General features: G+C 38.9%; 1 protein-coding gene across 1 annotated transcript in view; it reads right to left on the bottom strand.

The window, feature by feature from the left end:
• SLC25A13 (solute carrier family 25 member 13) overlaps positions 1-20,552 on the bottom strand; it is a 138,912-nt gene that overhangs the window by 10,870 nt on the left and 107,490 nt on the right. Inside the window, exons 12-14 of the mRNA XM_054991674.1 lie at positions 18,028-18,080; positions 17,161-17,241; positions 4,816-4,956 (exon numbers count right to left, since the gene is read on the bottom strand). Of these exons, the coding sequence (XP_054847649.1) occupies positions 4,816-4,956; positions 17,161-17,241; positions 18,028-18,080 (275 nt within the window). The remainder of the gene's footprint in view (positions 1-4,815; positions 4,957-17,160; positions 17,242-18,027; positions 18,081-20,552) is intronic.

Below are 20,552 nucleotides of genomic sequence, written 5' to 3'. Positions count from 1 at the left end.
ATTGTTCCATAGAACTATCGCCTGATTTTTAAATTAAATGTCTTTTGGAAGGCAGAAACATTTAAAAACATCCTCCAGCATTATGCTTCCGGATACAAGAGAGAAAAATTGTCTGCCAAGCTTAGTTGGCTTAGGTGTAAATAAAGCTGGATCAAAACTTGGATCCACTTTATTAAACTACAAACTTTGGCTCTTTTCCAATAGCTCAATAGTCTAAAGTTTCCCCTCTAAAGTCTGGGAAAGCATGTTTAGTGGCAGGTCTCATTTAACTTCAAGTTAATCACCTGCAACCAGCTAATGCCAATTAGGAAGGCCTGTGGGAGAATGGCTGCAGTCTCTTGAACTGCTAGAAAAAAGGTATCTTGAACTACTAAAGAAAACTTAGGCATGTTTAATGGGAAGCAACCTCAATGCAACTTGCTTCCAAATTAAGTGTGTCCCCAATTTCTTTATTTTACTGCTCACACCTTTTTTGATGTGGACATTATGCACTGGATGGCAAAACGGCAGCTTTAAAGCAGCCGCTTGGGTCAACAGTTAGAATCCACTGTCTGAGTTTATCCTGGCAGCCCAAGCACAGACCTGCCGGGCATGATGTTTCTGAAAGAGCATTAAAGCCTGTGCTTCTCTGCCATACCTGCCAAATGAAGGTGAGGAGCTAATCTTTTTAATAACCCTCAAGCCTTTAATCTTGGATCGCATCTTGGCAAACAAACCGATTGAGAACAAGACCCCCCTGGGTTGTCAGAAGATTCAGATAATCAATTCAAAAAGTCAGAGCTGGGGCAGGTTCTTTCGCATGCTAATTCCTGCTTATTCCAGCCCTACCTGCAAAAAGAAAAAAGAAAAAAGAAAAAAAGAGGGATCTAAATAAACTATTTCTACTACAAGGGGAGGGTAATTATGCTCACAAAGGCACCTCTGTGTCGGGGTTGGGCATGAGGAGCCAGAAGGTCTGGGAGACACAGGCTTAACCTAGTCTCCTGCAGTGAATGCACATTGTCTAGCAAGGGGGGGAAATGCCAGACTGAGGGGACCTCGCAGAATTCAAGACAACAGTGGTGCACCTTGTCTGAGAGGGTTATTTAATGCTTCTGGCACCTGTACTTACCGCCATCCCCTCTTTTCCTACCTTACAGGTTTAGAATTTATTTGGCATGTGTAATTGTTATTTTGATCCTATAGCAACAAACAATAGGCAGCATGTCATTTCTTGATCCGTTAACATTCCTCTTGGGTTCCACCAGCAACTTAACCCTTCTGATTCGGAAGTGTAGCAATCTCCCGCCCACTCCCTGGCAGCCCCCTCCTCCCACCTCACCTTACCCAATTTCAAAAAGCCTCCTGATTGAAAAGATAGAAGGAGAGAGAGATTTCAGCTTGTGCACAAGGATGGGCTACTTGCTCCCACTTTTATGATATTAAGGGGGTGAAAATGCACAGCCAAAGCCTTTCTACATAGATTACCTTCTGCACACGCGATTCAAAGCTGAAGTGGGTAGCTCTGCATGTTGCCCAGGGTTTGCCTGCTTCTCCAGTGTTGTTCAATTATAAACATTTGCCATCTCTCTCCCCCCACATACACACGCAGGCGCACAAATGCACAAATGTGTTGGTGAATATTGCAAACTATTACTGGGCCATATTTTGAAATGGTTTCCCTGCTTGCATCAGGCTTGCTGACTGAAGCTGTTTCTATTGACAGGCCTAACTTGAAAAGGTAGTTACATCTTGTGGCTCCAGAGAGATGTTTTACACCACTGACATATACCAAAGTGTTCCAAATAAGGAATTAGAACTAAAATAAGATTTTTGCCAGTTGAGGGATGTGCAACAGACTGAAAGCCAAGTGAAAAAACAGAACAAAACAAAACAAATGGAAAAAGAGATATACTCATTGCTTTATTGTTACTTCTCAAATAAATCTGTAAGACAAAAATTCAACTTCTGATATAAAAGAGTTACACTTTCCTTTTACTTTGTTTGTTCCTACTGATATGATACATTTGTGCTTCCGTTAACTTGCAACCATTTCTTCTTAAAGAAATAGTCAGGCTAATGTTAGGGTTGCCAGGTCCCCCCAAGGTTAAACCCGGGGAACGAAGGGGTTGCTGGGGGGGGGGAGTGCATTAGGAAAGCCTACTCCTGATCACTGCTGTGACATTGTTCTCAGCGTGACACGGAAGAGATGGGTCATGCCAGTGACCAATTTGGTAAAAATTGGCCTGTGTTGGGGGCCATTTTTCCCCAATTGGCTCTGGTGTGATGCGGAAGCAATCTGGAGCACAATCTGGAGTGTGCATGGGAGCACACTCCAGAGGGTTTTTAACCTATTCTTGTGCCTTTCTTCCTGCTGGCCATGTAAAAAGTAGAAGGGGTAGAGGCTGGGAGGAGGGGATCCCCTGCCCCCACCGGGGGAATGGATCCCTAGCTAACACTGGGAAGCTATATATTTCATTTCTACACATTAGCAATACTACTGCACTGACTGAATACTTCAGGCTACAACTACCAGGCACTTTTTCAAAAGTTTGAGAGCAAAAAGTAGAAGAGGATACAGAGTGTGATCCCCTTCCACCAAAACAGATAAACTGTGCCCACTGATAAGGACAAGTGTTACATCATTATATCAAGTATTACATCTTGAGATAAATTCTAAGAATGCTCATGGAAGTCATTTCTATATAATAATGAAATCTTCATTCATATATTGGACTGCAGCTAGCACAAAAAAATATAAAGGAGATAAATATATAGCTTTTGGTCGCTCTACAGATTGGTGATCCAAATATTTATATCCCACTTGATAAGAATGGGATGTACTTTACCAAAGTTGCTACAAAAAACCCCTTAAGAACTGCTCAGGAGGGCATTTTTATAAAGGACTACGGCTGTGTTAGAATGATTCAGGAAGAGGTTTCGATAAAGGGAATAGAACTGTGGGCTATGTATATTATCTATGTATGTATTATCTACTGCTGTTTTTATCTTGCTTTCACTGCATTCATATTTAATAATTACGCCTTGTTATAGATTTCTGCAATCTTAATCCTATTACATTGTTTATTAGATGTCTCCTCATCCTATTGATTGAGTTGACTTATATTATTGTAATCCTCCTTGAGTCTCAGCAAGGAAGACAGTCTATAGATAATGTAATTAATTAAAAAACCAACAAGGTAATCATTTCAGATAGCAAAGACACATCAAATTAATCTCCACTGAGCACTAGGTATGACTCGACAGGTCAAGGCACGCACTCTGTATCCTCCATTCCTCTTTGCAGAGCTCCTCATTGTGATGATAATGGAACAATGTGAGATAAACTTGTTCGAATAAATAAATAAATAAATAAATAAATAAAGAGGAGGAACATATACACATGGGTTTTATTGTCCACTCCTTTGCATGTTCGAAGAGCTGTGGCTTTACAACAGTTTTATTTCAAATCAAGAGATTTTATGTGAAAAGACAAAGTTAGTATGCCACCATGGTTCCCTCCTGTTGGAAACATTGGCATGAGAAGCCACAACAGAAATTTATTAGCAGTAATGATAGCATCTCTGTTGCATGGATGAACGTTTCTTTGACCACACTGACCACAAATGGTAAGAGTGTCACCATCATAAAAACAGCGACTGATGGCAGGTATTTGGGGGTTTGTGATTTTATTTTGGGCTTTCACTTGTAATGTTTTCATTATTACTACAAGTCATCATGAACCAAGAGGAAATGTGGGGTATAAATATTTTAATCAATAAAGGAATGAACAAAATTAACTCTTGCATTGGCAAAGCAGTTGTCACCACCACAGGAGGAAGCAAAAATGTTTCGAGGGTCTACATAACCAGGAGCATGAAAACAGTATCTTCAATACTATTTCATTAACCACTGGTAGCATTTAATGTCACAATGAGCCTAAGAGCATACATTAAATCCTAGGTCAGTTACTGTTTAATGTGACACCCTGTGTTTCCTGACATCTACTTTCTTCTTCCCCAGTGCAAAGAGCCAATCCTGCCTTTCTTCCACATCACTGGAGCAGAAGGTGCTTCACAGGAGTCCAGGTGTTACCTTTGGGTCTGCAAGGAGCACTCATTTGGAAAGAGCTGCCTCTATCACAGGATGGTACTTGGCTTGGAGCCTCCCAAGATTTTGGACAAGGTCTTAGCTCCTATGGCAACCATTTTGTGGTGCCTCCTCACAGGAGCCAATTTATTGTGATGCCCATACCTGTTCTCAAAATTCAAAAGTACTCACAGGCTCAACAAGGTTGAGGAACCTATGGGTCCCAAGTCCTGTGAAAGTGGGTCCAAACCTTTGGCAGCTTTATTGATTTGCTGTACTGCACTGTTAATAACTGCCAACAGTAATTTAAGCCCGCTATGGTAGCAAATGAGATGAGAATGGCACTGAGAGAGGTAGAGAGACAGGATGTCCTGGAAATTATTTCTAAATCCATGTTTTGGATGAAGACATAATTGGCTTACATCCAAGAAAAGCTGCACACAGGATTGTAGCAGGAACAGTCTTGGCTTGTTGTTGTACTGATGGGCCCTTAGTTATTAACATTTAAAGCTACCTTACACTGTTGCAGACCACTGGTTGACTCCTGTGACTAGCAGAGGCTTTCCAGGAAACCAGGCAGAGATAGGCCTTTCTCAACAATCCATTTTATTCTCACAACAGCCCTATAATATTCCTTTTCTTAATCATGAGCTCTCTTGTAATCCAATACCGTTTTCTACTAAAAAACAAACCATTTTCAAAGCAGATGTCCTATTTTGTTTCAGACTTAAAACACAAATCTATTACCTTGTACAGGCCAAAAAATCCCAGGTCACGCAATACTGTGAGGGCACTAACACGTGGGCCCGTGGTGATCTCTCCAGCCACTTGCAATCGAATCTTGACGATTTCTAATGGGTTTGTGAAAATCACTTGAGATGCTCCTGCCTGGGGGAAAAAAAACCCAAGAGCAACATGTGAGCTGTGCAACACAGGTAAAGAAACAACCTGTCAAGTATTACTGGTGCAGAACCTCTGCTCGTTTCAACAATGCTTTGCCATTACCTGTGACACCCCCTCCCCATGAACAGAGGTTGAGCGGCAGCACTGAAATTTAAACTACTGGCAATTAGGCATTTTAATTGTAATTGGTTTCTATATTGCAAATGACTGGCCTTTCGACATGATGAGTTAAAGAAAGGGAATCGAGCCACCCAAAGATAAACAAATGCAATTGGAGTTCATCAACAGACAACTGATGCTGAAAGGAAACATTCATTAACATCTATTTCCACTATACCAACAAGCTAAAAGCAGCATAAAGAAACTAATAAACATATTTTAACAAAACAAAACAAAACCTGAATTATTAACTATGTAGAAGAACTTGCTTGGCAGTATCTACAGCATTCTCCTTAAACAACAAGGTCTGGCAGGATCTTTCTCAGTTTGGCACTGGTACAAAAAATTCTGTGGAACATATGTATTTACAACAGCTAATTTCCTCTGCTTTTAAAAAGTTACTGAACTGAAAGTTTGTATATCCTCAAATGGCATTTTACTCAGCAGCAACTAATCTGAGTTGAACATCATTTCTCCATGCACAAGGCAAGATACATTTTATTCTGTTTCTTTCTTCTGCCCCAAACACTAAAAAGAACTCGAGCAAGAAATGAAGAGTTCTCTAACAACTTCATTTACTACTTAAAAAAAAACCCTTGGATATTTACTTAAAATAAAATATTAATGTTTTTAATCTGACATTAAAAATGGCAACATCCAGAAACCAGTAGGAGAACACTTCAATCTACCAGGACATTCCATCAAGGACTTAAAGGTCAAAAGAAACCTTTCAAAAACAAAATCCAACGGGAAGCTGCTGAATTGGAATTCATATGTAAATTTGTCTCAGTCAGGCTGGGATTGAATACAGACTATGAATGGTTCTCTTATTATCAGAAGTAACTGACTTCCTTAACAGAAGCAAACTGATCTCCATATCAGAAGCTACTGTTTGCATCTACTCCTCCCTCCCCTCTCCACCTATATATCTGACCAGTTTCTTCTTGCCCTCCATGCATCTGATGAAGATAACTGTGATTCTCGAAAGCTTATGCTACAATAAAATTGGTTAGTCTTAAAGGTGCTACTGGACTCTTTTTGATTTTACTACTACAGACTAACACGGCTAACTCCTCTGGATCTATTATTTAAAATAACTAGTCATACATTCCTTAAAATATCATTTTGGCAGACTAAATTATATCAAATAGTGAAGTTTATCCTATGTATGTTTACTATGAAAGTACTGAAGGACCAAGGTGTAATCAGTAGTCCTTAGTCTCTGCGTACTAACCATTCTTGCACTGCGCATAAGAAAATAATTTTTCAAACACCTTCCACAAATACTGAAAAGGAAATAGATTGTTTATGTGGCCACAGCCCAAAGAGGAGGCAAATCAAGAGGACAACAATGGGATTAGGATTCGTCAAACTTTCGAATAATACACACATGCCTCTCAATGGTGGCTCAGGCCATTTGCCGACACAAATGTTCCCAAAACTGCTGTCCCCTTTGCCAACAATAGTAGAGACTTTCAAATTTAAAACATAGCATAGAAATAAAGCATGCTTAATCTGTTCTTATGTGCCATCACCACTGAATGGGGAATCTCAAAGTTTCCTCAAAACACATGGTGGGTGAATGTGACGCAGATGGATTGCGTTAATAGAGCAAGGATGACCATTCCAATCTTAAAACTCTTTGAAATCAACGGTAGTACTCAAGGTTACAAGAGGCCAAGTCACATGTTTCTGATCTCCAGCCAAAAATTCTGTTTCCAAGTCCACTCTGGCTCTTCTTCCAGCATTTTCCACGACTGATATGCAATGAGCCATTTCCTTCTATTTTCTTTAATGAGCTGCAACTGTGGACATCTTCCTTACACTGAAATAATTAAATCAAGAAGTCTCCTCTTAATATTCTCCCCGACGTTTCAAACTCTGAGAAACTCTTGGAGACTCTAAATCTTTTATTATTTTAAAATAATTTATGACTTCCCATTTTGCTCTGAAGAGTTTGCAATCCAAGAAGATTAAATAACGAGCTAAATAATAAAGTCAGAGACTGATTCTGAGCAGTCTGTAGTCTGTGATGCCTTTACAATCAAGGGATATTTCATGACTCTGGAAAAGTGAAAATCTGGTACAGGACATACAACTGAAAGCCAGCATGGTATAACGGAGTTTTAGTCTAGGAACGGGGACTCTGTGGTTCAAATCCCCACTCTGTCATGAGCTCCCTGGGTAACCTTGAGTCCATCATTATATCTATCAGCCTAACTTACCTCATGTAGCTGTGAGTATTAAAAGGGGGGCAGGGAAAAGATGCATTTCATCCTTTGCTCCTTGGAGAAAGATTAGGATAAAACCTGAGAATCTCAGTTTTCATTTTTATTTAAAAAGCAAGGTTTTAGCCTCTGTGCATGCCAAGCTAGGCTTCAAACTGCATGAATAGGACCTAAGGGCTTCAGGCCCTGCAAAGCTCCTCAGTCTTCATACTTCTCACAGTAGTTGGATCAGATTTGCAAAAACTCCAATAGATGCCTCTGCCTCAGTTACCTGCTACCATCAGTACTAGAGGAAGCAACTATATTCCCTTACTCTGTTTGGACATCTACCCAAGAGTTCCTTCCCGAGAGTTCCTTCTCTGAGCACCTTTTAAATGACATTTCAATCAACAGCTACATTCGCTTTCAACTGATGCAAGGCATTTTGGGAACATATTTTTGGTTGAAAAGTAGGGTAAAAATACAATTATTATTTATCAAACAAGTATCTTAAATTTACATAATTTATATAATTTCAGAGTGTGTCCCATCACTACATATAACCAAAGACTTGAATGCTTGGCTTGTCATAGCAGGAAGATGGCTTTCTGCCTGCAATATTAACTTCTTTCATATTTCAAACGGCAAGTCATGTAGAGAATTTTTTTGAGAAGCTGAATAACAACATTTGAGGTAAAATAAAACATGGCCATTCAACACAGTAGATGTAACAATTGGGCATACTAATGATGGCAGAGAAGCAGGGTCAAATATATACAACTGTTGGTATTGTCATACCACTGACAAGAAACCCTGTAAGGTTGCCATAATCAGCACACTTGACATTACAAAGACGTATAACAATGATAGCATTCTTACTATTTTGTACCCAGAAGGGTTACAGTTTTCCTGATTTATTGACCTGGACGTATATACAGAGGAAAGGAAGAAAAACACGTCTTGGGGCATTTTGGGTTTGCTGGAGAAGTGCAGGGGATGGAATGTTGGCTTTTGATGTGGAAAATCCAGGCCCAAATTCCTGGTCAACTATAAAGCTCGCTAGATATCCTTGACCAAACTACAGTTGCTCTGTCTAACCTGTCTCAGACTAAGAGGTCTGAAATGTCACTAGGAGCTCTTTGGAAGAAGAAAGGGATGAAAACACCATACAGACACATACAACAAGTCATGCTGAAGTCATGCTGTTTGCAGGAACTGCAAACTCCCATAGTCGCCATGGTGCTACTTTAAAACTTCAGCAAGATCCTACACAAGATCCTTCAATGAAGATTCTACACAACTTTCTTCTAACACAAAACCTACATTAAATTCTCAGCCTGTATTTTTCAGCTACAAAAGCACCAGTGATATTTTTTGCAAGACATGAGTTGAGGCTAAATGCTGAACTATCATGGGACTCAAGGACAACAACAACAACAAGATGCCTCATCCATTAAGTATTGTAGATTAATAAATTTTAATGGATTTTTTCTACACTTTTTCAGTGACTTAAAAAAAAATCAAACAATATTTCTAGACACCTCTCGATGGCAGTATAACCTTGTACACACATGACTTATTCTTTTCCTTGCTTTCTCAGAAATCCCCAGAGTAGAGAAGGAGTAATGGAGAAGTATCTAGATATTTCTCCTTTGTCTGACAAAGGAGTATTTACAGTGCAATCCTATGGAGAGTTACTCCAGTCTAAGGCCATTGACTTCAATGGCCTTAGAGTGGAGTAACTCTCCATAGGATTACACTATTAGTCACTTAGGAGAAAAGAATTATTAGCCAAGCACAGACTGCCCTACCTACAGCTCATGAGAAGAAACAATATGCTTGTTTGCTTTGGTCTCAGACTCAAAATAACTTTCAGGTCATTATTTATTATTAAAACAAGGAGGAACATTGCATCTCGAGGGATCTTTTTTCTTCCCTTCCCCAGTCCACATATTTCAGACTCTATATGACTATGATTAAATAGTTTGATCAAAAGTTTGGAAAATGATCTGCGGAACTACAAGCAACATTTGTATATTCGTACGCATTAAAGATGGAGACAGCAACTTGAATGTTGAAAAAGTCTACCTGTTAATAAAGATCTAGCCTGTATCTGAGGCCTTCCCCAAAATGAGACTGGTCTGAGTAAATCTAAGACTGGAGGAAGAGCCCAAAGGTTCTAGTCCTACATATTTCCCAAAGGATGTCAGCCAGATGCATTGTTACTTGTCCCTCAGCACCCAGCAGTATAATTCCTCTGAAGATGGAGGTTCCATTTAACTATCATAGCTCACAGCCATTATTAGAACTATTCTCTAGACCTGAGTGGGATTCCTCTGAAAACTGTCCTGTGGCAGCCAATTCCCAACATTCATTGCTTGTTGTATAAAAAAGAACTCTCTTTTGTCTGTCTTAGGCCTCTACTTCAAATTCTAGTATAATGAAAAAGAGGGAGGAAAAATCTCTGTACCCACTTTCTCTACGCCATTTGCAATTTCATCTTCTTCCCATACTTTATCCCCTCTCAATAAAAAGGCCGTTTCTCACAGAGACGGGTTTGAAATCTCTTGATGACTTTGTACTGTCATTTTCTGAACTTCTTCCTCTATTAATTTTGAAAGAGGAGTGACCAGACTTATCCACAATATTATAGGATGTGACTGCTCTATATATTTATATAAAGAAAGTATTCTAATATGTGCCACTGGTAGAAACTTGTTTATTTACTTACTTACTTAACTTATATCCTGCCTCTCCTTACAGAGGAACCAAAATGGCTTACATGATTCTCCTCTCATCCATTTTATCCTCACATAACCCTGTGAGGGATGTCAGGCTGAGAGTGTGTAACTGGCACAGGGTCACTCAGCAAGCTTTCACTGCACAGTAGAGATTTGAACCTGGGTCTCCCAGCTCCTAGTCTGACACGCTAATCACTACATCATGCTGGCTATTAACTAACACAGTACATATCAGACACAATGTTAGGCACTTCTATTCCTCAAATGCTTTCTTTAAGACATGGCAAGCTTTTAAACTGCTACCTCCTTTCTTGTTATACCATAGATGAATTTTCACTATTCCTGGGAAATGCATCATCAGAATTCGGCAAGTGTGAATTCTGCAGGTGTGTGGGCATGCCCAAGCACTAAGCCCAAGCACTACAACTAATATTCCCACGGGATCTCTGCATGCTTTGCTTCACTTCCCTCTACTCGGTTGCCACAAAGACCAGTTGTAAGTAGAGAACCAGCATGACAACAGACACTGCAATTCCCTAATTTTCAATTTAGCTATATATTTCTTCAAATATCGAGAGATGCTTTTTAAAACAAACCAAAACAAAACATGTGGTTTGAATCGCTAAGTACAATATAAACACATAACGGGAAAAAAACCTTCTCAAAAACACACATATTGTGTACAAAAATGCGAAGAAAAATAGGGTCAGGAATGCTTTAGACAAACTGAACCAAAATTAAATAATATGGTTATTAAGAATCAGAGCTACTATGCTTAAGTACAGTAGAAGCACTGCAGAATGTTAATAGAAAGATTAACATTATACAGATTTAAATTTCAGAGAAATGTAAGACGCAAAATTTTAAGATTTCCTCATTCTAATTTTCTAATGGTGTGTCTTAAGTAGGAAAATATGGTTTATTTACAAGCTCTGACCAGTTCTGCGCTGTAAAAACAGAAGACTTGATATTTTTCACTTTATTAGCTATAGCAGTTCTTCAGAAGCCTAGCCAAGAAATCAAAGTGGAGCCTATTTGATTGATGTTATAAAAGCAATTAAGTCACAGGTTTGTCAAATATGTTAACATTCGGCTTTGCCTCTAGTATGTGTCTATTTTGACTGTAAGTAGCAGAAGTAGTAACATTTAATGATTTACAGACCTTCCATGTCTTAAGGTCTGGTAGCTGAATTAAAATCTATGACACCATCCCCTGCCATATAGGGGGATGGATTGGGGAAAACATAGTAGCATTGCATGGCAATAGTCTTTATTGTACCCTTTACTATTTTTAAAGCATTTTATTGACTACAGCGCTATATTTCTTGAAAGAGGTGGGAATAAAACGAAGGTTTTTTTAAAAAAATTAAAAAACACTCTAATGTGGTTTTAAAGAAATAAAACCCGTCACATTCCTGTGAGGGAAAGGGGTTAGAAACAACGATATTCAAAGATATAAAACTCGACAGCCTCAGAACAACCTGTACAAACATCTCGTCTTTAGGTTACACTGTCCAAAATGCTCATTTTTCTCTACTGTTAAAAATTCTGAAAATTCTGCAGCTTAAATGTAAAAGAAGAAAAAATTAAATATATATTACAGGTCTGGAAAGAAGTATAAAATAGTCCAGGTTTAGAAATAGTAACTTTCATCTCTCTTCCATTTAATATAACATTATCGGCCTGTGGGAAACGCAACTGTTATTTCATTCAAGGATAAATCGGCTCCCAGGAGCACCTCCAACCCTGCAAAGAAAGCAAGGGGCTTTCACGCCCATCTTTCTGTAGCCAGCTGAAACTGATACCAATGCTGAGGCCCATCAGTACAGGCAAAGGAACACTCCCCCCCCCTCCATTTTAATGGTCAAACCTAAAGTGTATTTTTACATTACGTTAAAGAGCATAACTTAAGACCTCTCCTCTAAAGTTAGAATTTAATTTTTCTTCAAGCATACCTCTCTACCAAGATACACCCTCCACTCACAAAAAACCCTCAGAAATGTCATTAAAAACTCAGTTTTCCAGTCTCCATAATGCATGTTTTTGCCAAATAAAAATAACTTATCATATCTAGGTTTCTGCTCAGTGCAACAACTTTCCGTTTTCTTCATTCGAGCATAGATTCCTACAAGAGAGCAGCACAAAGATCATTGTAGTAAGCTGCAACACCCCAGAGTTTTCAACAATCTGAAATAACTCAGATCATACTACCTGAATTAACAGGGTTATGTCAAGAACAACAGCAAAAATTTGTTGCTTTTGCACTGAAAGTCCTTGTATTCTGTTACTGCGCAAGAGTTACTTCTAAAAATCACTGAACGTCAGTTCTTGCAGAATCATGGCAAACCTTCTGGAATGTGCAGTGCAGACTTAACTGTCCATGACAATTTTGGGATGTGTATATTTTGCTAGCATATACGCTAGTCTGAATGCCTGCTACCCAGAAAGATGGTTTTTAAAAAGCTCCGTAGTATCAGGTTTAAATAGGGTAACAGTTGAGAAAGGAATGTATTATTTTTTTAAAAATAACAGAAGCTTAGCAGGACTTCTGAGTATTTATTATACCACCAATTTTTAAGAACAAGTTATGTTAGTAATTTCAAAATATTGCAGCTTATATATTGCAACAAACTGCTTCCTTTTTAGTTCTGTTTTAGTGGCCACTCCTATTGTTATCCATGTATACGCTGTTTGCCTAAGATTCTTCACCCTTCTGAACATACTGCAAGACTAAACACACTGTTTGACATCAAAAAATATTGCTATTTTTTTTACAAAGTTATTAGCTAACTAAGCAGAATGGTCTGTTCAAAAATTGGTGTAAAGGAACCCTCTTCAATGGAAGATACATACAAACAACAGAGTTATTTACAGAGGACAAGAAGAAATCTGTGATTAAGCTGTGGTAAAGGTCTAGCTTTCATCCCACTGCGTTGCACGCAAATGGAAGACAAACACATTGTAACCCTGTGCCTTTAAAAATGGTTGTATACCACATAGCCTAGAAATACACATGGTTTGAACAGATGAGAAAACACAAGCTTTCGTTTCTCCATCTATGTAAGGCAAACAAGAAATAAAGGACCCATGGTAAGAAATATGCAGATATTACAGTGCCCTAGGAAGCAGTGAAACCTTTCTATTGACATCAATGGGTTTAGAAGGGTGTCAGACTACTTAGGATGGCACTATAAGCCTCCACTCTTGTTCTCTTCAATGGTAATACTGTAAAGAGTCCAGTAGCACCTTTACAGAGTCCAGTGGTAATACTGATGGGTGTAAAAATGAGGTTTCTGGACCAAATCTGCACATGCCTCTCATTCAAGAGACAAAACAGATCACTGGGGAGGACACTTGCTGCAGAGACACATTGAGGATGGAAGACACCTGAATCCATGTGCTGTTTTATATTTCCAGCACATGAAACACCCCTATCATCAGTCGAACACTTGGCAGTCGCAGCTGTGTGCAGCCAACCAACTCAGAGCGTCCAGTGTAATACCGACGGAGCCTGCTGGATACTCTTCCATCTTCCTTGTCTCAGACTTTTAACAAACCATTTGGTGGAAGTGGAATGAACCCGTATTTACTGGCAAGTCCGTGAATTCTAGGCTCTGTGGAAAGCCCAGCATTTCAGGCTCCGATAAGTACCTTAAAGTAGGGCCTAAATCCTATATACAAGTGAGCACCTCTGACTTACAGGTACAATACAGTACTATTTCCAATGCTCCTGTAATGCTCAAATAGTGACCCACAGTTAACTGGCCTTGTGAAAGAAGAAAAGACACTTTGCAAACCCAAACCAGATTTCTGAGTCTGAGCAGTGCCCAAACCCTTCTTGCACCCCAAGCCCAGGCACATTTATTTGAAACTCCCACTGACTGCAAATGAGAGTGGCTTCCAAGTTGCTGTAATTAGAATGGCCTAAACTGGCTCCAAACACCTAGAGCTTCCTGGGAACTGCTGCTGCAGTAAAATGCCTTCAAAAGAACTATACTTCTACTGAGAGGCAAAACATCATTAGCAATACCACAATACCATTAGCAATATCACCCAGGCTCTGCCTACCTTCAGCTACTGTGAAGGACAACTATGTTCTCTTTTGGGGATCTCTGAGCAGATACTGAGATCACCAAATCCATTCTGCGCAACCAGGAGTTGCAAAAGTAAACACAAAACAAACCACTGAGAAAGTGAGCTCATTTAGACATCTTGTACCACATAATCTTTAGGCAGGCAAAGGCCTTGAAAGTGAAGAGCTGAGTTCATTGTGATTATTATGTCAGAAGCAACTGGACTGTTAACTGCGCAGAGAGTGTGCCATTAAGCACTCTGTGATTTACAGTGAAATCCCAAGCAGAGGTAAACTGTTTTAAATTAATTGAAATCAATGGATTTGCACTGTTAACAGGGGCATTTTTTAAATCAACATTTGACATAAATTCCATACAGATAAGAAACATTTTCAGAAGTAACTTACACCTCAGCCCTGCAAAATCTGCTCACTACTCAAAAATAACCTAAGACTTTTCTTTCATTCAAGATCAGTCGACGGCTTTGTTAAACAAAACCCAGTCCTATGAAACTGGCCAGCAGTTGAATTAAGCACCACAGCGCCATGAAACAAAAACCTCTATCCCTACCCCCGTCCCCTGGAGAAGAAAAACAGTTTACAAATCTGAAAACGGCTTACTCAACGAAACAAGCAGCTTTGTGGTTGCGAGTGCAAAAAGTCAACCGTGTGTACTAATTCTCTGTAATCATCTGGCAAGGTGAGCTCCCCAGTGACTCAAAATCAACCAACATCAAATAGGTCATGAACAGCAGTGTGCAGCTAGTTCACACGATAGCCTCCCAGTCCTTTGAATTCCAGAATGACAATTGTTGAACTGCTGGGGAACACTTGGGCCTTTTCTAGATTTTGTGCCTTTTCTAGATTAGTATATTGCCTCTAAATTGCAATATACGAACATCAAAGAAGGTACAACTTCTGTGAACAAAAGCGTGTTAAAATCTGCATGAAATCAAAACTAGACATCTCCTGGAGAGACAAGTAAGCAAGGCCAAGCCATCCATCCTCTTGCAGTGGAGGAGAGAGCAAAGGTGTCAGGGTATCCTTTCCCCCTCCTTAGCATGCGTTACATTTCTAAAGATACCTTTATGATTAACTGCGCCCCCCCTCCCCAATATTATGGAACTCAATTCAGTAAAAAAAGTGTGCGTGGGGGGGTTCCATTGCAAAGATTTTTTGTGTTTGTTATCACTACTCAAGATCAAATTCTACAGATGAGCATGCTTAAAGCTTTCAAAATCCAAGCATCCATTCAGATAACTACCTTTTCAATATATTTAGCCTGTTTTCTGAACAATCAGAAAGACATCTCTTGTCCAATAAGGAAGCATTACCCCCTCAGTCTGTGCTGCCGGCTTTGAAACAGACACAGAGACATAACAAAACAAGACCACCCATTGGGAGACGACACAAGCCTCATCCTATCTACCTGGCACAATTCTACGCCCTTTAGTTAAACATTTTCAGTTCAAAAGGAAGCCCTGGGCTCTCTGCCACCAACTATCCACTGCCAGGAAATTATTCAGAATCGCATAATTAATATTAAGAGTTTCCAATGCCAACCAAGAGATTCAGCACACACACAGCACTTTGGAGAGTATGGCTAAGAAATCAGCCTCGTTCAGGATGTCATTTATTTAGCCGAACTACTGAAAAAGAAGAGGTGCAGCCTTACTAAAAAAAAGGTGATTTGTAATTTAGAAATAAGGAGATTTTTTAAATAATCAGATGTACATAAACTTCTTAGTGAAACTGATGGGCTGCTACTGGGTTTTTTTTATTCTCTGAGGATCTCCCTTCTGCACTGCTAGGCACTCGATTTCATTTTAATTTTTATTACTGTGCAACTGAAAAATACACACAAGAAGGTTCATGCTATTCCTTTTTTTTAAATTCCTCCTTGAATGCGCCTTCAATTACAGAGCAGGTGAGCCTACTTGGCCATCTGTGACAGGTCAGTGATCAAACAGAGCAGGCAGACATCACCCACATCTCATGGGAATCGGAGAACTTTCTACCCTGCACTACTCTGAACAGATACAGCCCAATATCCAGAATCTACATAGTGCCTCCTTATGCAAACACAGCTCCATAACCCTCTTCTTCTGATATTTCAGAACTATTCACCACGACTGGGTTTGCACTTCCACGTCCTTTTCAGCAGAGATATAAATTGCTTTAAAGAGTGACCTCATCCCTCTTATGACAGCAGAAATTTACCAGTCGGCTTGGAACTACACCAGCTCTGCCCTGCCCCGCTGATCAAAGCCGGTTTAAATGAACAGCTCTCTCTGTCTTTCAAATGGCACTCATCTTTGAACAAGAGTTCATTTCATGTAAAAAAGGATTTTTAATTGCTTGAACAAAAAATCAATACACCCTGATACAGACGCTTGTTATAATTATACGAATTACTGTTGCAAAACTAAACAGCAGAAATATTGTCGTTTTAGAGAATCAAACACAGGCTGCTCATTAAGATGGTATTCCAACCAAGGAAAACAAGCTTCACATAGTGGAGTTTATACACAGCCTACATTTTGGAACACATGATGCTCCCAGTTAACATTACACAACCTGCCGACACTATGGCAACGAGAAAGTGCAAGTCGTTTTTGCCATTTGCAAATATTGGTATTATGGGGCATAAATGTGAAAATTAGTAGGTGAGCTAGAACATCAGGGGAGAGGGGGGATATATGACAAGAAGGCAGAATGGGACCCACAAGCAAATCCTAAATGACTTACTAGCTTTTTAAATGGTCGCATAGATCCTGTGTCACTAAAGCAAAAGCCTTCAGCAAGTGGAGACATACGAAGAAGCACCACTGCCTTGAAAGTAACCTCCAAACTATTTTATCTTTGTGCGTATGTAACTGATTGGTTATTTAAGAAAGAAACCAATATGCTTGCTAGCAATACGAGTCAACTAAAACCTTAATCTCTGTGGCTATATCACGTAACTAAATGTTGGAATATTCCTATAAAAGAAAAAGAGTAAGATACTCACACAGCCTCCGGCAAGAATTTCCGCTGCTAAAGGAACAGACCCATCTCTGTTCATAAATTTGTCTCTCACAAAATCATTTACCTTGAAAAACAAAAATAGCCATATCAAGATAGGAAACACGTTCCATTAATTTTGCTTTTAAGAAATTTTTGCTAGCTGTAAATTTAAATCATTATTCTGTTACATACTCAAGGAAGGTATCTTTATTTGTCTTGAAAACCAATTTATAGCATGGAAAGATGTCTGCATAACAGCGAGTGGCGTTTGTCTGTGTGTATTTCTCCTTGGACAGAGATTATTTAATAATTACTTTATGATTTTTAACTGAGTTTACTTATTTATAAATAAGCGTGCACAGGGGTTTTAAACTAAAATTTAAAAGCATGATTTATACTGGTTATAGATGAATTTATTAGTACTGCTTTAACATACTCTGCAAAAGAAGGAACGGTGGGCACATGTAAACATATGAAAAGGCCTCTTTGCATACTCCGATTTCCACTGCATGCTATATTTATTTAGGTTAAGCTGGTAGGCAATAAACATCGGTGTGAAAGTGAAGGATTGTGCTGTTTTGAAACAAATCCTGTAAAGTTGCTGAACTATGCAGACCTTTGAAATGAGGCAACCAGATGATTTTAAGTTTTAGCTTCTCTCTTCAAAAGCACAGGGACTGCACACCACTTACAGTGACCAGATTTGAGATGTGAATACAGACAGCATTCTGTAAGCACAGCTTTATCCAAGGGCACTGTGCACTATACATTTGTGTAGGTTTTAAGCGCAGAAAACCCCCTGCATCTTCCCACTGGAAACGCAACAATATCAACTGACAAAAGGCAAAACAGCCAGTATTCATAAACTTACAGTAAGCTTTATCGCCTTCTCTGGGGCTACTCCCAATAACTGTGGCAAAAGACCTGCAAATATGTAGAGAGTATAAATGTACCACATCACACTTAGTATTAACTTAGGAAATAAACAGTTATGTTCAAAGTTCAGCAGGTAAACCTGGGGAATTTAGAGCAATTTTCTACTATTATGCTTAAAAGAGTACCTAGACATTTCACTTTAGACACACACACATATACACACACCCAGTTTTCAGCGCTCCATCAAATCTAGTAATACTCGAAGCACATTATATGTGTTTCACGTTTAGGAACAAATTATCAGAGTGCAATTCAAATAAAAAATGCTGCCCTGCATAGCTTTTCCTTGGGCTTATTCAGGAGCAAGACAGAGAGCATTTGCCTTCAGCTACACCCCCAGAAACCTGGAGACCCAAGTGTCTATGTATGGGTATAGTCTGTCTGTCTGTCTGTCTGTCTGTCTGTCTGTCTGTATGGGGAATTTGCCAAGAAAACCAAAGACATTTTGTCTTCAGTTTATACTTGCTGACCAGTTCTTCATAAGTACTGGGATTTTTCAAATAGTTCACTCTCTAAATGTTTCCATAACATACAAGCTAGTGCAGAGAACCAAAAGTATCACTGTAGTCAAGAGTATGAGCTGCAAAGTAGAAAGCCCCCAGTTCAAAACTTGCCCATGAATATATTCGGTGGCCATAAGCAAGGTGCTTCTCAACCTCAGTCCTACAACTGAAGCATAATACCTACCTACCTTACAAAACTGTTGTAAAGCTTACTGAAATTGTCCAAAAAAATCCTTAGAAGAATCAAAAGCACTATCTAAATGCTAAGTAGTCTCATTCATGTTATCAGCAGCAAGATCCACAATGGAAAGAAGAAGAATAAATTGAAAAATAAACACAAACATGGGCAACACAGGGATGCTGTTCAGAATTTAAACCTGAGAATTCAAGTTAGTTAAATCGTGTTGCACGAACTGTGTGATTTTTTTTATTGCAAAGGCAGAAATGAATACAGTATATAGGCATATTGGATGCTAGATTTCTTCTGCTCGTTCTGAACTAAAATTTTGCAAGAGAATTGTAAAATTGTTTTATAAAATACTATGCGTGCACACACAAAGATTAATCTCCCACAAAATTGCTTAAATCTGCTGAAGCAACAGAGCGTTTCTGAGGAAGTCAACACACACACACACACAATTTGCAGTCACACTATTTTTTTTAAGTAAAACTACCTAACAAATTTTGTACAAATTTTAAGAGGTATCTCTTTTACAACATTCCAGATGTGATGATGAGTAACATTATATTTTTTCCCCTTCTGCTTTTGAGCTATTCTGTTTATGTTTGATTTTGGAACAAACCAATTTTGCTTCAGCTAGTGCTGCCTGCTGCAAATCTGTCTTTAAATGCTTTTTTTAAAAAATGCCTTTACTCTTTCTTTCAAGCATTCAGAGATGCAGAGGGTCTATGTAGAAGGTTGGTACCCTGCTTCATCCTTGTCTCCTGTATTTAACCTCTCCAAGCATGGTGGGCTTAGGAATTCCAGGTAGTTCTGCATGTCCAGCAGGATCTTGAGTACTTAAAATTCTACTGGATTTAATGAAATGTGAATATACCTCATCTTCTCTGGAATGAACCTATGATACTCTTGCCTTTTCGATTACATTTTAAGCGTGAAGAGAGCTTGAAGTTGGCAGCAGAGGATAGGACTCAAAGCAACGGGCTTAAATTACACACAGAAAGGTACCAGCTGGGTATTAGGAAAAACTTTCATGGTCAGTGTAGTTCAAAGGTGGAATCAGCTGCCAGGGAGGTGGTGAGCTCCCCTTCACCGGCAGTTTTCAAGAAGAGGCTGGATGAATATTTGTCAGGGATGCTTTAGGTTCATCCTGCATTGGGCAGGGGGTTGGACTAGAAGGTCTGTATGGCCCCTTCCAACTCTGTGATTCTGTGAAACTAGGACAATGTCTTCTCTCACTCAATCCACTAGAGCATTAAAGAGGTAGATATCCAGCACAACGTTAAAAAGTATGCTATCAGAACAATTTCTCAGTAGGATAAAGTTTGCAATACATAAACTCAGAGATCATAAACACAGAGACCATGATCACAGTTTATGTCAGGAATTGAGGTGTAAAATTTCTAGAAATTTTGAAGCCAAAAGTTGAGGTGTAAAATTTCTAGAAATTTTGTAACATTGAATGCTTTAAGAATTTATTATTCCTCAAACACATAATTGTCGCCAACATTATTCACATTTAAACAATAAACATATCATTGAAAATAGGGGTGATTGTTAATATCTAATGCTGTAGATTGTCTTACACAAACATTTTCATGCTATATACTATTAGCATGAGTAAAACTTTATCTTAAAAAGCATTTCATTCATTCCAAAAGAAATTTCCTAATTTTGCCATCAGAAAAATTGAGGGTGGATTCCTAAGAGATTTTTTTTCCTCTCCAGGCCTCACATCTTTACTTAGGAACAAGATATTTAACAATAAGATACAGA

Source organism: Eublepharis macularius, chromosome 11 (assembly GCF_028583425.1).
Source record: "Eublepharis macularius isolate TG4126 chromosome 11, MPM_Emac_v1.0, whole genome shotgun sequence".
Lineage (NCBI taxonomy): Eukaryota > Metazoa > Chordata > Lepidosauria > Squamata > Eublepharidae > Eublepharis > Eublepharis macularius.
This window is presented reverse-complemented; position numbering and strand designations above follow the sequence as displayed.